At 43.1% G+C, this 18,593-nt stretch overlaps 1 protein-coding gene across 1 annotated transcript in view; it reads left to right on the top strand.

Moving 5' to 3' along the window:
- The window catches only part of LOC126416478 (thyrostimulin alpha-2 subunit), a 344,465-nt gene that overhangs the window by 291,763 nt on the left and 34,109 nt on the right, over positions 1-18,593 (top strand). The window contains exon 2 of the mRNA XM_050084216.1: positions 792-949. Coding sequence (XP_049940173.1) covers positions 820-949 — 130 coding nt within the window. The 5' untranslated portion in view covers positions 792-819. The remainder of the gene's footprint in view (positions 1-791; positions 950-18,593) is intronic.

Genomic DNA, 18,593 nt, shown 5'->3' with positions numbered 1-18,593 from the left:
AGAATGTCTCTATGCTTTTACGAGCACAAAAGCAGCACACAGACTGTTGGACTTCAAGCGCACGGGTAAACACAAGAATTTCCTGACATTAGCAAGTAATGTTTATCGCTTATAATCGCCGAATTATACACTGCCTTCGTTTCTTTTTTTTTTTCCAAGGGAATTATATACATTTTTCTGTAGAATTTGAAAGAAGTTTCTAAGAGGACTTCAACGACATAACATGAATGGGACTTGGTCAAATAGTATCAAGGGGACAGCACCGCAAACCGCTGTCCCGCCGTGAGGAGAAGATGTGTAACAAATGTAAGCAAACATGTAACTGAGGCTTTGAGCTAAGTCCTATACATGTTATGTCTATGAAGTCCTTTTAGAAGCTCCCTTCAAATGCGGGAGAGAAAAAATCTTGGTGTTGTAATTCGGCGACTATAAACGATAAAAATTACTTGCGAACGTCAGCAAATTCACCGCTATAACCTGGCGAAAGCCGCACCTCGATATATTGATTCATTCTGAATATTTTTGGAATGGTCTATCTTAGGTGTCTCACTCTGTATACTTAGCGGATCTCACGCCAACAATACCACTATGTTGCATTCAGTCTCGCGATGAGCAGTGATCTTATGGTTGTGGTTCATAGGGCATATGACATGCGAGTGATAAATGCGATGTAACACCGTTACCTGCTCTTTTGTTAGCATTATTCATTATCGGTGACCTTTACTCACATGATACTTGTTGTACTATGATGTGAGCGGACCTTGCTGAGAGTGTACCCCCGGTGTGTGCAGGTGCCGCCGCCGCCTCCGCTGCTTCAGGATGGTGCCACCCTGCTCCCGGACTGCCCTGCACTTCTTCGCCCTGGCGGTCGCTCTCTGTCTGAATGCGGTGTCAGCAGGCATGGACGGCGAGAGAGACGCCTGGGAGAAGCCCGGCTGCCACAGAGTGGGTACGTGTTTTCTGGCAGCACGGACTCCACTTCATACCAAGAAGAAACAGTCGAATAAAATTATTAAACGTGTAGCTATGACGTAAACACTGATCAGTACACAACGATATGTTTACTGATCTCTGGTTATAGTCCAAAACCCACATCTTAATATTCTAATATAATCCTCTCCCTTTATGTTGCTACCAACTTTTATTGGTGGCAAATGAAATTTCGACTCTTTTTCATTTTCAGACATCTGAAACCATATAATATGTCACATTTCCACAAAACATGGCAGGTGTAAGCGTTACAAGTTGTAACAAGAACCAAAATACGACGAAGGCAAGGCATTGACACTGAGAGTGATAATGGGGGTATACCTCAAGAATAATCGAGACTCTTTCACAGGGTTTTTCGTCCAAGAAAAGGAGCTCGATAACGTAAGATTTCACTATATATTTAAAATTCTCTGGAAAATAGGCGTAAGCAATTGGGAAAGGCGGAAATTAGTATGTATAAGAACCAAGAGGGAACAATACGAATGGCAGACTGAGTTGGAAGCTTCAGTAATGGATTCATCTTTTAAAAATATCACTACAGCCTATCAACTCTATTACTTCATTGTTCCAAGGGAACGCACGACATTACCGGCCAGTTTCGGCCTGAGGACTTTTTAAAATGTATTGCGTGTTGTGTGTATCGTAAGTGTATTTAAATCTTCTTTCGTTCAACGTGAGAAGATTCTTGTTCCAACACACATACGACAAAACTCTACATGACGTATATGGTCTTGGAGGTTACGAACTGCTTCCAAGCACACATTTTGCAATACGTCACGTATGTAAGATTTTCTCAACGACTGGCTTTATAATCTTTGTCAAATACAGCTGAAAATGTATCTGGACTGTACAGAATTCGTAGTTCGATCCCAACCACTGGGTCAGGTTTCTTGGTATCTACTTAGGTGCCTGTGAACGAGATAAAAACTTACCTAAACATCTAAATTTCATATGGATTATAATGACACCTTAACCCTTGGCCAAATTACCTTATTTCCTGCACCCAACCTCTCACCGCCCGCACCCCATCCTCTTCTATAAACTAGAGAACAGGCTATGTGAATTTAAGATTTTGTTTTATGATAACTTCCACTACAGAATATTTTCGGTCTGAGGCTACCTAGTGACTAAAACAGCAATATGAGTGAAAGGCGTGTTCATTGATCCAGCAGCTTTTCAAGTCATATAATAATCCTAAATATCCCTCGAACCATGTAGACAAGAGCTCGCGTCGAAAAAGGTGGGAAGTCTTCAACACCTTGCATGATTTAGCAACGAAAAGTTTAGAATAACATAAGCAAACACTTCCATTAAAACTGTACACGTGACGGAAGGAACCCATGTCAATGAAGGCGATTTTAAAGAGCAAATGGTGGTCTATGAGAGGAGGAGGAGGAGGCCCAAAAACGATAAAATTTTTAGAAAGGGGTAGCTCATTCGTTAGAGAGCCTGCCAGCGACAGGCAAAGGTCCGAAGTTCGAGTCCTGGTCCGCCACTAAATTTTAATCTGTCAGGGAGTTTCAGATCAGCGTACTCTCCACTGCACAATGAAAGTACATTCTGGAATTTTTGTCTGATAAAGTATACTGTGTTCCATTTTTAATCCCATTTTGTCCATACTACGTTTAGTTTCTTTTTCTTTGCTGCTAGCGGTGTATGTGAAGGAAACAACATGTCCTTATTCTCGGAAAGTGTTGGTAATGCGCGAACTTTGTCAGCTTTGATATAATACCAAAAGCGTCTCACTGTACAATAGTTTTTATCCAAATTCGCTTTTCCTTCTTTTTTGGAATCATCAATCTTCCGACGGTTAGATACGGCCCGTCCCGAATTCCCCTCCTGTGCCATCATCTTCGTCTCAGACTAGCACTTTCAACCTACGTCGTCAATTATTTGCTCACTTATTTGTTGGATGCATTGCAGTCTTTGCCTTACCCTACAATTTTTACCCTTTGCAGCTCCCTCTAGTACCATCGACGTCATTGCATCATCTCTTAACAGATGTCCTACCAACGTGTCCCTTCTTTTTCATTAGCGTTTTCCATATATTTCTTTCCTCTCCGATTCTGCGCACTACCTCATCACTCCTTACCTTATCATTCCACTTAATTTCCTACATTCGTCTGTAAAATCACATCCCAAACGCTTCTATTCTCTTCAGTTCCGGTTTACCGTACAATGCTGTGCTCCAGATGTACATATTCAGAAATTTCTTCCTCAAGTTAAATCCAATGTTTCATACTGATAAAATTCTCATTGACAGCAATGCCCTTTTCTGACACTGCTAATATACGTTCTTTGTCCTCACTGGTTCGTGAATCATGGATTATTTTGCTTCCTAGGTAGCAGAATTCCTTAACGTCGCCTACTTCCTTATCCACAATTCTGATATTCAGTTCCTCGCTGGTCTCATTTATTCAAGTTCTTTGTCCCATATAGTCTCAATCCATATTCTACACTCATTAGACTGTTCATTTCATTCGACAGGTCTTGTAATTCTTATTCATTTTCACTGAGGATAGCAAAGACACCAGCAAACCGTATCATAGATACACTTTCACCTTGACTTTTAATTCTGAACCATTCTCTTATTTTCATCATTGCTCCTTCCATGTATAGTTTGAACAGTAGAGGCGAAAGACTAATCCTTGTCTTAAGCCCTTTTTAATCCCTGTCTTAATCCCTGGCTTAAGCCCTTTTCATCGTTCTTGCTTTTACACACTTATTATTCTCTCTTGTCTCTAGTACATGTTGTGTATTACCCGTCTCTCCCTAGAGCTTACTCCTATTTTCCTCAGAATTCTGAACATCTTGCACCATTTTACATTGTCGAACCCTTCTTCCAGGTCGACAAATCCAATGAATTGTATTGATTTTTCTTTAGCCTTGCTTCCATTATCAACCGTAACGTCAGAAATGCTTCTCCTGAGCCTTTACTTTTCCTAGATCCAAACTAATCATCACGTAACATATCCTCAATTTTCTTTTCCACTCTTCTGTATGTTATTCTCGTCTGCAGCTTGGACGAATGAGCCGTTAAGTCGTAGGTGCGACAATTCTCGCACTTGTCGGCTTTTGCTATCTTCAGAATTGTGTCGATGAAGCTTTTCCGAAAGTCCGATGGTACATCGCCAGTCTCATGCTTTCTACACACTAACCTGAATAGTCATTTGGTTGCCCCTTCCCTCAATGATTTTATAAAATCCGATCGAATGTTATCCATCCCTTCTGCCTTATTTGGTTTTAAATCTCCCAAAGCTCTTTTACGTTCTAGTTCTAATACTGCATCCCCTATTTCTTCCCTACCGACTGTTCTATCATATTATCTGACTAGTCCTTCCCCTTCTAGAGACGTTCAACACACTGTTTCGGTCCATCCACTCTTCCCTCTGCATTTAACAGTGGTATTCCTCTTGCACTCTTAACGTTACGACCGAAGGTCGTTTTACTCTCCTATATCCCGAGTCGGTCCTTCCGACAGTAATTTCTTTTTCGATTTTTTCACATTTTTCATGCAGCCATTTCATCTTAGCTTCCCTATACTTTACATACACTGAAGAGCCAAAGAAACTAGTACACCTGCCTAATATCGTGTAGGCCCCGCGAGCACGCAGAGGTGCCCCAACACGAAGTCGCATGGACTGAAGTAGTGCTGGAGGAAATTGACACCATGAATCCTGCAGGGATCCGTAGGAGTACGAGGGGGTGGAGATCTCTTTTGAACAGCATGTAGCAAGGCATCCCAGATATGCTCAGTAATGTTCTTGTCTGGGGAGTGCGGTGGCCAGTGGAAGTGTTTATACTCAGAGGAGTGTTCCTGGAGCCACTTGTAGCAATTCTGGACGTTTGGGGTGTCGTATTGTCCTGCTGGAATTGCCCAGGTCCTTCGTAATGCACAGTACACATGAATAGATGCGGGTGATGAGGCAGGATGCTTACGTACGTGTCACCTGTCAGAGCCGTATTTAGATTTACTTTGGATCCATATCACTCCAACCGCACACGCCCCACATCATTACATAGCCTCCACCAGCTTGAACAGTCCCCTGCTGACATGTAGGGTCCATGGATTCATAAGTTTGTCTCCATACCTGTACATGTCCATCCGCTCGATACAATTTAAAACGAGACTCTTACGACCAGGCAACATGTTTCCAGTGATGAACAGTCTAATATCGGTGTTGACAGGCCCAAGAGAGGAGAAAAGCTTTATGTCGTGCAGTCATCAAGGGTACACCTATCAGCCTCGGCTCCGAATGCCCATATCGGTGATGTTTCGTTGAATGGTTGACACGCTGACCCTTGTTGATGGCCCAGCACTGAAATGTGGAACAATTTGCTGAAGGGTTGCACTTCTGTCACGTTGAACGATTCTCTTCCGTCATCGTAGATCCCGTTCTTGCAGTATGTTATCCCGGCAGCAGCGATATCAGTGATTTGATATTTTACCGAACTCCTGATATTCACTGTACACTCGTGAAATGGTTGTACAGGAAAATCCCCACTTCATCGCTACCTCGGAGATAATGTGTACCGTCGCTCGTGCCCCGACTATAACACCACGTTCAAACTCACTTAAGTCTTGATAACCTGTCATTGTAGCAGCAGTAACCGATCTAACAACTGCGACAGGCACTTTTTGTCATTTATAGGCTTTGCCGACCGCAGCGCCGCATTCTTCCCGTCTACAAATTTCTGTATTTGAATACGCATGCCTATACCAGTTTCTTTAGCGCTTCAGTGTATGAATCACATAGGAATGAAATAAATAGGAAGTGCTTGGCAGTCAAGGCGAAATCGCTGCGGGAAAAATACGACGGAATCGAGAAAGAAATGATCGAAATAAGATCTAACTGAGCATGTAGAAAGGCCAGTACAGCCTTCAGCGAAATTAAAAGCAAGGTCTGTAACATTAAGAGTGTGGTGGTAACCCTACGCAGAGGAAAAAGGGGATACGTGGAGGGTCTGGACTTATAACTTCATAGAAGGAACAATTGGAATTGGCACGGGATTAGAGTCAGAATTTAAAAGAGCTCTGAACAACTTGTGATAGTTAACATTGCACTGGAATTTATAAAATCATTGGGGTAAGTGGCAACAAAGCGACTATTCACGTTGGTGTTTACAAACTATGAGTGTGATAGAACACGTGCTACGAGTGGTAAGGATCTGGTAACAATACTGTATATTGATTGGCGACTCCATGGCGTGTTGTGTGCACCACGACCAAATAGTGGATAGAATTGGAAGAAAAATCAGCATTGGCCGTCTTCTGTATCACATAAAGTACAATGATGATCGCTCTAAGCTTCTGGTTATAGCTTGATACCAGTGCCTACCAATTTTAATTGTATATTACAGCACTGAGAATGGTCACTAAGTGACCGACAATCGATTTTGCTGACAATAAAACAACAAAATACGGCCAATGCTGATTTTGCTTCCAATACTGTATATAATTTAACAGTAGTTTATTACCAAAAAATATCAGACGTTTTACAATTAGTAAGAAAAGACAATTTAAAAGCAGCAGGACATGTGACTATTAAATAAGACAGTTACACCCAAGGCTCACCACATCAGTAAATACAGTCCTTAAGCTGTATGGATGCAAGGTGATAATTTAAAAACATTATAAAAACTAAAGAAAAAATGAAACAAAGATCGCTGCACTTTGGCAAACCCAAAATAAAACTGACTTCTTTTTTTATCAAAATAATTTTAAGTGCTAAGTAGTTGCGGCAAGAATACTATTAGCTGCCATACTTCGTTGCTCATTAACAGACAGTTACAGGCCAATAACCTACTTCGTACTTCTGGTGCCGCAGGGTGTAAAAACTGAAGTGAGACAGCGATTGGAATACATTCAACAAAGGTTGCAAATGCTACTCTGAGATTAAAACGTTTGCGCAGGAGAGGGATTCGTGATGCGCCACATGAAACAAATCGGAAACTGATGGAAAAAAGTACCCCTTAGCAATTTGAAAGCTGCATACAAAGCGGTAATTTGAACTCACACTTTTTCGTGTATGGATCGATAGTATTCGGTATCAGAATGTGGCTCATTGCTACAGCAACAAGAACTTTCCAAAGACCGAGAAGCTGATCGTGCGATACAGTAGACCAAGATAAAGAACATGTCTGACGGTGGCCCTCTACACTACACGGTGACTTTTGCGTGTGTAATCTTTTTCAGTCGCTGGCTCGGCAGAGGCGGATAAGAAGTGGAACAGAAGGAGAAAGGCAGTTAAGCGGAATGAAGGGAGTGGCAGCCGGCAGTGGACGCCTTGTCAGGCGGCGCGATCAAAGCGAGAAGCCGCGCCGCGGCGGGCAGCCGGGTCAGAATAAATGAGTCGCTAACTAAGTATGAAAAAGGGGCGGTCGCCACCGCCACCGCGGCCTCGGAGCCTGGTTAATTACGCTTTTAAGCTGCGCCGCTGACGGCAGGGCCAGGGGGAGGCCCGGGCGACGAAGGTAGGGTGGGGCGGTACTGTAAATGGCGTGGGCGTATTGTCGGCACCTGTCCGCAGCTCTCAACCATTGTGCTGTGACGCTGACCGACCGTCCGGCCTGAGAGGGGTGCGTGCGCGCCCATACGGAAAGTGTGTAACTTAGAAGCCGCGTATTACGTACAGCGAAGTATTGCACCCTTTTTCACAAATACACTACAGGCCATTCAAATTGCTACACCGCGAAGATGACGTGCTACAGACGCGAAATTTAACCGACAGGAAGAAGATGCTGTGATATGCAAATGATTAGCTTTTCAGAGCATTCCCACAAGATTGGTGCCGGTGGCGACACCTACAACGTGCAGACATGATGAAAGTTTTCAAACCGATTTCTCATACACAAATAGCAGTTGACCGGCGTTGCCTGGTGAAACGTTGTTGTTATGCCTCGTGTAAGAAGGAGAAATGTGTACCATCACGTTCCCGACTTGGATAATGGTCAGATTGTAGCCTATCGCGATTGCGGTTTATCGTATCGCGCCGTTGCTGCTCGCGTTGGTCGAGATCCAATGACTGTTAGCAGAATATGGAATCGGTGGGTTCAGGAGGGTAAAACGAAACGCTGTGCTGGATCCCAACGGCCTCGTATCACTATCAGTCGAGATGATAGGCATCTTATCTGCATGGCTGTAACGGATCGTGCAACCACGTCTCGATCCCTGAGTCAACAGATGGGGACATTTGCAAGACAACAACCATCTGCACGAACAGTTCGACGACGTTTGCAGCAGCACGGACTATCAGCTCGGAGACCATGGCTGCGGTTACCCTTGACGCTGCATCACACACAGGAGCGCCTGCGATGGTGCACTCAACGACGAACCTGGGTGCACGAATGGCAATACGTCATTTTTTCTGATGAATCCAGGTTTTGTTTACAGCATCATGATGGTCGCATTTGTGTTTGGCGACATAGCGGTGAACGCACATTGGAAGCGTGTACTCGTCATCGCCATACTTGCGCATCACCCGGCGTGATGGTATGGGGTGCCGTTGGTTACACGTCTCGGTCACCTCCTGTTCGCATTGACGGCATTTTGGACAGTGGACGTTACATTTCAGATGTGTTACGATCCGTGGCTCTAGCCTTCATTCGATCCCTGCGAAACACCACATTTCAGCAGGATAATGCACGACCGCATGTTGCAGGTCCTGTACGTGCCTTTCTGGGTACAGGAAATGTTCGATTGCTGCACTGTCCAGCACAATATCCAGATCTCTCACCAATTGAAAACGTCTGGTCAATGGTGGCCGAGCAACTGGTTCGTCACAATACGCCAGTCACTACTCTTGATGAACCATGGTATCGTGTTGAAGTTGCTGCCGCGAATTCCTCTCCTATGCCAATGTTTTCATCTCAAGGTATCAGTTGCAGCCTCGTCCTCACTTATTTGTTGAATGGATTCCAATCTTTGTCTTCCTCTACAGTTTTTACCCTCTGCAGCTTCCTTTAGTACCATGGAAATTATCCCCTGACGTCGTAACACGTACCCTACTATCCTGTCTGTTCTTCTTGTCAGTGTTGTTCACATATTTCTTTCCTATCCGATTCTACGCAGAACCTCCTCATTTCCCACCTCATCAGTCCACCTAATTTTCAACATTCGTCTGTAGCACCACTACTGAAATGCTTCGATTCTCTACTTTTACGGTATTCACATTGTACATGGTTCCCTACCATACAATGCTGTGCTCCGAACGTACATCCTCAGAAATAATGCCTGTGTTTGATATTAGTAGATTCCACTTGGGCAGGAGCGCCCTTTTTGCCAGTGCTAGTCTGCTTTCTGTTTCCTCATTGCTTAGTGGGTCATGGGTTATTTTGCTTCCTAGATAGCAGAATTCCTTAACCTGGTCTACCTCCTATCCCTAGATCTGATGTTAGATTTTGCTGTTCTCATTTCTGATAGTTCGTATTTCTTCCGTCTTTCCTCGATTTACTCTCAATTCATATTCTGTACTCATTACACTGCTAATTCCATTGAACAGATCCTGTAATTTTTCGTCACTCTCACTGAGGATAGCAATGTCATCAGTGTATCTTATCACTGATATACTTCGATCTTTAATTTTAATTTTACTCTTGAACCCTTCTTTATTCCTGTCATTACTTCTTCGATTTTTGTATTGAACAGTAGGACTGGAAGTCTATAGCCCTGTCTTTAAGACTTTTTAATCTGAGCCCATTTCGTTCTTGGTCTTCTAGTCTTGTTGTTCTACTTAATATCTGTGTGTATTTTAAATGTTAAGTAGTGTCATATAGTAGCCGCAAATATAAGTAGGCTACTTAGCATCTGTCTGTATTTTAAATGTTAAGTAGCCTACTTATATTTGTTGCTACTAGATGGCATTCCTGGTGTAATGTTCAGCTGCTCGCAGTTGCTAACGCGAGCGCCTCAATCAGTTGCTACCTGTGGCTTGACATGTGTGAGCAGCCCATAGTGGCTTGCCTTCCATTTATTCTTTTTTAAAAAATTTTGTGACTAATTTCTTATCGCTTGATATTTACTTTATACATGACGTGTAAGTATAGTTTATTTCTCATGCTGTTAGTCAGTACTTGCACTTTTACAGAAAAAATTCCCATAATTTTTGTACTTATGTTATAGGCCAATTTGAATTTTTAATTTCTGATGAAGGCACTCATAGAAGTGCCGAAACCAGGTCAAAAAACTTAATTTTAGCTGTAATTTGGCTGTAATTGCTTTAACTCTAATTTGTAAACGGTCGCTGACCACGCAGCCATGTTTAAAACTTATAAAAAAGGCTAATTTTGTTCATCGCTGTTGACTTTAACCCTCAAGAGCTAAGGAAGATCTGAGACTGTAAATATTGAATACAACCTTTATTCGGGAACGTGAGATCTATTACTGAGATTCACATTTTTGGGATATGTTTCGAATCTGAAAGAAATGTAAAGAAACTGATCAGATTACAATGCTTTCAAAGGTGGGGATAAAGTACCATGATCCCGACCCCCCTCCCCCTCCTTGGTACTTGGGTACCGCGAGGACCTGAAGATGGGAGAGTGTACGTCTGCCGAAATATTGTGGAGAAATTACGACGCTATCCGGTCGGATACCCGAGAACTGTTCAAATTGGAAATAAGCCGGGAAAAACTAAGATGGCAGGAATAGTGCTGGTGGCTGCGCCGTATCTTCGAGGTCACAATGACGTTATCTTTCATCTAGGTAACTCAAGATAACATTTTGTCCCTATTGTGAGGTGCTTCGATGCAGAAGATATTCAACTATTCCCCTGGTCCTCATGTTTTCATGACCTTTCAGCCATTGAAAAGATCTGACCATAGGTTACCGTGAGACATGTTCGTAACTGTTCGCCAGGCACTATCATTGATGAACTGTGTCAGTTGAAGCGGCAAAGAAAGGCGTACCAGTTCGCGTCAGCCAAGCTGGGTTAGCGCCATTGTTACTGACAAACGGCAGTGCCTTGTACTAAATTTCACATCCTTTATGTCCGCAAATCACATACAAATTTTAATCATGAATTGTCCTACTACACATATGGTATGTGTACAGTGTGTAATAGTTAGTTATTTGCAATCCTTTACTTGTGTTGTAACTTTAATTGCTAACTATTTATATAAGTCATGCGAAGTGGTGTGGACGCGGTGTTACAAAACTGTAAAGACAAACTTCGAGCGTTTGCAGACGGTGTCTTGAGGTACAGATTAAGGACGGACCCATAATCTCGGAATATTAGCCAATGACGCCACTGAGCCGTGAAGATAGCCAACGCCTATCGTTAGGCTACCGATCGGTCAACAAAAGTGAATTCGGACGCCGACGCGCCTGCTATCGCTGCGCTGAGCAACATCTGCTCTTTTGTTGTGAGATTCGTGTTTTCGTTTGACGACGTCTAAAGTCCAAAACGCTCTCGGAACATGTGAAAGAAGTCCACTTAGCTGTCCGTCACCGTACAAATTTGGGATTTTTATCTAAGAAATGTCCTGGTGGTAAGAGTTCGTCGATCTAACTTCGACGTTTTTTAACATATCTGAGAGACGTTTCCGGACTTCATGTCCTCTCCTGAATTAGTGAAGAGTCTTTCTACAGCTCCTCTAAATTTGTCGGTATCATTCCACCCTGCATCAGGGACTGCCACTTAATGAGTACAGTCAGGGTTTCCGAAATCTTTACCGTCAAACGTATACAGGCGGAAAAGATCCGAAACTGAAGAGTTTGAAATCAGAGACCATGGTCGTAAAAGACCACTTCAATTACTCTTGATGAACAAAAAAGTGAAACATTCAAAAGACACACACTGGCACGTCATTGTAACTTGCTAAACGTACGCACCACCACTGAAGATGCAAATTCTCTGCGACAGGAAGAACAGCTACCAAAGTGCATTAGTGTTGCCAGGCCTGTTAGTGTATATGACAGGCGTGAACATCGTTAGCTGTTGAGTGACAGTGTGAAGGATACGGAGACCCGCTATACTCGTGTGAACAGCGTTATCAACACCTGGCAGTTTAAAAGGGTCATCACTGTGGTTCTCCATTTGGCCAGTTGATCGAATATATAGATTTGTAGGGGATCATTGTGTGAAGTGGTCCGATGTTGGACTTCATAGGAACGTGAGGGGCACGCACTCTTGGCGTGAACCACTCCAAGGGAGGATCGGCCTACAGTGCACCAACCACATCGTAACGTCTACATGCCAGCGTGAAAAGTCAGAGAACAGGCACCGGATTCCCTGAAACATTCTGTGTCATCACGCACCGTCGGCCAGAGGTCAGCAGCGGCAGCCAGACTAGGGGATTACCGTACCGCACGTAGAGTGCCGTTAACACCTTCACATTACCGCCAGTGTTTGGAATCGTCACGTGGCCGAGAAGCACTGTGTCCGGCAATATACCGCTGTTCTGCACTAGCGCAGATGAGCATCGTCTGAGAGCACTGCAGTGACTTCGGAAGAGATCCCATTCTTCCAATGTTTTGGAGAGGCGCACCGCTGTTACTTCTGGCGCCATGCTGTGACTCCTAGTCACTGCTGGTAGCTGTTGAGCGAATTCTAACGGCACAGTGGTACATCGCGGACATCCTGCGTCTTCTTGTATTACTGCTCTTTGACTGTATTGTGGTGCCATTTTTCAACACGAAAATTCTCATGCACGATGACACTTGTTTCTGTGACCTGTCTGCGAGGTGAAGAGGTACTCCCTCGGCAAGTTAGATCGCCAGAACTGTCTCTGGGAGAACATGTGTGAGACCAGTTCGGACGTTAACTCCATATACGTATCCGTATCCAGGATGCCAAGGACCAGTTACAACAGATGTGTGCCGGATTACATCAGGCGAGGAAAAAACTACTTTATGACACCCTTTACAACCTAACCAATACACGCATTCAGGTCATAAGGGAGTGCCATATCATACTTCGTAAACGTGACTCTAAATCACCAAGTCTCTGTAAACAACGGACGAAACGTTGTACAAACTGTTTAATTTCACGACGATAGAAAACCGCTCCTTCGTCTCGGACCCATTCGAGGTCCGTTGTGTGAATTGTTGAAAAATCTCTTTCCCCGTTGATGTTCTTTCAGTTCGTGGAAAAGATGGAGATCGCATTTTAAAAGATCGGGTCATCGCGATATCAGCCACGTTTGTGTGGCCTTGGTAAAATTGTTGGCAAAGTCAGTCATCCGAAAAGGTTGAAACTGAAAGAATCAGAGAGTTCCAAAGGTTTGAATTTCTAAAGAAACACTCCGACAGACGTAACAATTCTGTATAATTATCATGACTGAAGTACATTATTGGACAGATGTATTAGAAAAGTTGCATTGTTCACTAAAATACAGTGTGTTCCGTAGATCTGTCTATGGTGTACTCTCTATGAAGGAGAACCTTCATGTATGCGGAATGAATCAAGGCATACATTAACAATGAAAAGCAATTACTTCCAGTCGCACCATCTGTTTCGTAGTGAAAAGGGGTAAGCCGTACTTCTAAAAGTCTTTCTCAAGTTAGAGACAAACATTATTAAGGTTTTTATTGTTGAAAATAACTCTATCAATTTAAGGGGGTTGGTGGGATGCAGATACGACAAATCTGGTTAGTAGAAAATGTTACTTCGGTGAAATATTGTAGTCCCAGTGCCGATGAGTTCAGTAAAAAGACACCTAGCGTCATTCGAAAACCACAGAACATTTTATCCCTAACAAAAACTGTTCCACATGACGTGGCCTATCACCCCTACACGTTTGATAGAAGGACTTCGAAACATCCTGTAGAGTGTCTAGCAGAACCACACCGACAAACTTAGAGGTACTGTAGACACTGTCGTGAAAGGCACATTGCGGGTGTGGAATCGTTATCCAACAACGTAAAAGAATGTGAAAGTGTGGTGTCACCGCCAGACACCACACTTGCTAGGTGGTAGCCTTTAAATCAGCCGCGGTCCGTTAGTATACGTCGGACCCACGTGTCGCCACTATCAGTGATTGCAGACCGAGCGCCGCCACACGGCAGGTCTATAAGTCAGATTTAAAGTAGTTGTCACTTGACAGGCAACGGACTGCAGGGCTCCCGCCACCAATAAACCAATGGCAGCCGGCGCTGTCGGCTGCCACTGCATTGCCACTTCGCTCTGCTGAGCTGACTAAGGCATTGTCCACAGCGAGCCGTTGTAGACGTGCGGGTGAGAGATTTGAGGGAATTTTAGCTTCGCGTGTTTACGATGTCTGATGAAAACAGTCGCAAGAGAGGGAGGCCGAGAGGCTGCACACTCCTCGGAAACCTCCAAAAAGTGGCGGACATGGCGTCGTTATACGCAGTCAGGCGCGTGAATACGTGTGTTCCGTAAGGGAGTATTTTGAGAGAGAGAGGGATGCAGGGGGGCCTCTCGTTCTTTTGGATAAGGTGGTGGAGCGAACTGCAGCTGCTCTGCAAGTTAGCGAACGATCAGTAATAAGAATCTGCAAGGAGAAATTCACGAAAGAAGGCTCTAGTGCATCATCCACATTCGATACACCTGGGAAAAGGAGGCGACTAGAGAAGAGGGTCAAAAAACTTGACTCTTTTCAGGAAGAAGGCATTCGTCGTCAAATATACACATTTTATTCGGGGAAGGACTATCCAACAGTCAAAAAAAGTACATACTACCCTCACAGCGGCTGACCTGTTTCAGTTCATCTGTTACGAGTCATGAAAATGTTAGGATTCCGCTATAAATCCATCTCTCGCAGAAAGTTACTAATGGAACGCCAAGATATTGCACCTGGCGATGCCGCTTTCTTAGAGAATTAGTGGGAACAAATTTTAATGCTATCGTTTGGCTTTATGAAATGTGGGTGAATACAGGACACAGTTTTAAAAAAAGGCTGAACAGACGGTACCATCAGCGGAAGTATGGCAGCTCCGATCGGCAGAGGAAAAAGGATAATTGTAGCACACGTCGGAAATTCAAAAGGTTTCATTCCAAATTGTCTGCTGCTATTCAGTTCAAATAAGACCTCCGACTACCACGAAGAGATGAACCATAATACTTCTGTGAAATGGTTTGAAGACTGCGTGTTCCAGAACTTAACAAAAAACTCTATCATTGTTATGGATAACGCTCCTTATCATTCAGTAATACAAGACAAAGCGTCCACAAAGGCAAGGAGGAAAAACGACGTTGTTAGCTAGTTACAGAAACATAAGGTGCAGTTTGACAGTAATTTTACAAGGGCAGAATTATTAGAACTTGTATCGCAACACAAGCTAAAAAAACCGATTTACATTGTGGATGAAGTAGCAAAAAAATACGGGCATAAAGTGCTCAGATTGCCTCCTTACCATTGCCATTTCAACGCAATAGAGCTGATTTGGGCTCAGGTTAAACGGCATATTGCTGTAGAAAATAAAAAATTCACATTAACCGAAGTGGAACGCCTTTTGAAAGAGGCAGTTGAAATTGTGACATTGGAAGACTGGCAGAAGGTAGTACATCACGTGAAAGGAGTGATACAGGACACATGGAACAATGAAGGTATCTTACAACAAAGTGTCGAAGACTTGACTATATCTGTCAATACGAGCAGCGACACGGATAGTTCCACTGACTCTGACTCTGAATTAAGCGGTGATTTCGCATTGTCTGATTAGTGTGTAGTGTACTTACCGCCATTAAATATTTATTTCGATTAATTCTTATTTTTGTTGTGAGACTAAGAAATACTGTTTGGCCAGCTCTCGTCATCTCCTTACGGTAAGTTAGACTGAATTTTAATTCTATTTCATTTCGGTGTGCGCCTATACTGCCACTTCAATAGTTTTCGAGATTTGCAATCTAAAGAAGAAAACTTTTCCGGACGCGAAAATTTCTCACACTTCAATAGTTAATGTAACAACGGCCCTAATTAAAATTAAGAAAAGATATTTGATTTGCTTATAGATACCACTGAGATCGATACTGTACGTAAATTTCAAAATATTTACATAATATTTATAGGAGATAGAGATTTTAAACGTCATACTTGTTTCGAGTTCAGTACTGATGGGGTTGCTTAAAAATGCTGTTTTCAGAAGTTTATATACAGGAAACGTGATGCACTACGAAAACTTTTAAGGATTCTTTGCCGAGTGCATTATTTTGGTAATGAATGGAAAAAAATATTTTGCTGTGACACCAATAGTTTTTCAGTAATGACATGATAAGTTAGAAGCTGTTTGCGAAATCGAGAATTTAAATGGCTTCCAACATATTAACGTAACTCTTGTCCTAATTAAAATTAAGAATAGATATTTGACAGATTGAGAGACATTGTAGAGATATACATTATTGTGGGTTTGAAATTTTTTACTTACTTTTTGTAGAAGATACAGGCTTTAAAACGATTTTCTGTCGCCGGAGGTAGCGATGCGCTGAGGCGGCTTCCTCCAGCCAGTGCTTGACGTGACAACGCCGCAATTTCGCAGCGCAAACATCAAGTGACAACTACTTTAAATCAGACTATAGTGTAGACTCCCTAGCACTCGCCCCAGTTGTACAGCCGACTTTGCTAGCGACGGTTCACTGCCTACATACGCTCTCATTTGCAGAGACGACAGTTTAGCATAGCCTTCAGCTACGTCATTTGCTACGACCTAGCAAGGCGCCATATTCAGTTACTATATGTACAGATAATATTGTGAATCATGTACCGTCAAGAGCGACGTTCATTATTAATGGATTAAATTAAGTATCAAACTAATTACGTCCGCTTTCTGAGTTCTAATTCCTTGTCATGTTCCAGACCTCACGTCAGTATAGTCCTTCCCTCCTCACGCCAGCCTGCGTGAGGTAAAACGCGTGCATTTCAGCCTCCAATCGTAACACGGTGTTGGCTCTTCTGCCAACACAACAGAAAGTTATATGGTCTGTCTACTACATCTAGACCACCCCTTCAACAATCGTGAGTTTGTGTGATGACGTGCCTTAAGGGGAAATTTTCGCAGTGCTACTGACAGCCTTATGAACGTCGGACTGCATGAAAGGCGTCCATGTCTCTCGTAAGAACACTGAAACATGGCCGTTTTGGTAAGGGTGCCTTTCATGCATTTCAGAACTGCTCGATGCTGGGCGTAAGTTATTGTTTTGGTCAAAGACGTTAAGTCACGTGTCGCCTTTTTCTGCTAGTGTTACTGAACTGACGTACACTGTTCACATTTAAACAGCTATCCACAGAATATCATAAGCCTTCTATTCTCATGACAAAATTACTTTGCAAGCCTGATACTCTTAATGCTAAACCTCTTAAATTCAGTGGACTTTAAAGTAACGTGATTAATCGCAATCGGAACTGAAGGGCCGTGCTGTGCATTGGTTAATCGGTCCATACTAGCCGATATGCTCTGCAGGTTTTCGCTGCCCTGGATATTTTCTTTCGCGAGCGTCTGTTTCTTTTCCATTCCCCCTTCCTTCGGTGAGGGGATGGCGTCACAACTCCCTTGTTATCGATCACTGTACTCGAGATGTATGTCTGTCAGCTACAGCAGTTGGCGTCTTTGGCAGATTAGAGGCTCTTGTTTTGAACAAATTTTCCGTCTTGCCCAGGTGGATCACTCTCGACGAATTTAATTTTTATGCTATCTTTTTATTTCTGCACAATTTCGTTCTGCTTTAAAACTTGGAGATTCCATGCTCAGAACGTTCCCAAACTCCTCGCCTTGTAAATCGGGAATCTCAAGCTTCGACTATTATCTATAGCCAGTAGCTCCTGAAGAGGAGGACTGACGGAAAAGCCGACAATTCCAATTATTAAGCTGCCGATTGCTGGTTAAAGCAAGCCATAACAACAGGTTATGACAGTCACATTCTCTTGATGAGAACGGTAAAGGCAACCGTCGACCGCTCAATTTGTTCAATCTGACGAGGCAAAGAGACTGAGAATACAGAAAGATCTCGTAATATTTCCTTCAAAATTCCTTGTTAATTGCATTTTACATGGTATATATGTTATTGTGCATGAACGTCGTGCATAGGACAAAAATCATACAGTATATAAAATCATGTCGACCGGAATTCTTCGTAGAATCATCTGACTAAGGATTTGATGCCATATATCGTTGTCCAAACAGAAAACAAATTAAGTCATCGAGTAATATACAGGTTACTGAAGTGAACTTTATACCCAACATTTCCTTAACATGTGAACTGTTTCTAGTAATCTACATGTTAGGCATCCAAGCAAGCATTGGATTAAATACAGACTTATGTTGATTTACTTTGGCTGACACCATGTGGGTTCGATGTTCGGGAAATAGTATCAAAAATACGACCGTCATTGACAATAGTACTAAGTCAATGTATATTTCTTATTTTTTCCTTTTATTAAAACTTTTTGGCTTTCGGTGTGCGCCTATACTGCCACTTCAATAGTGAAATGAATGATGCCGATACGAACGTGGGGACGACGCAACACCCTATCGGCCAGGGGTGGAAATCTTCGACCCGGCCGGGAAACGAGCCCGAGCCCCTTCGGTTAGCAATCCGCCACGACGACCGCACAGCTCCCGAGGCAGATGTTAAGGTCTTCTTGCTTTCACAGAAGCTCCCCTTTAATCTTGCAGCCTCAGAGTTCAACAAACCACTTTTTAAAGCTGT

The sequence above is a fragment of the Schistocerca serialis genome, chromosome 8 (genome assembly GCF_023864345.2).
Source record: "Schistocerca serialis cubense isolate TAMUIC-IGC-003099 chromosome 8, iqSchSeri2.2, whole genome shotgun sequence".
Classification (NCBI taxonomy): domain Eukaryota; kingdom Metazoa; phylum Arthropoda; class Insecta; order Orthoptera; family Acrididae; genus Schistocerca; species Schistocerca serialis.
Note: the sequence above shows the minus strand (reverse complement) of the source record. Positions and strands in the feature narration are given on the sequence as shown.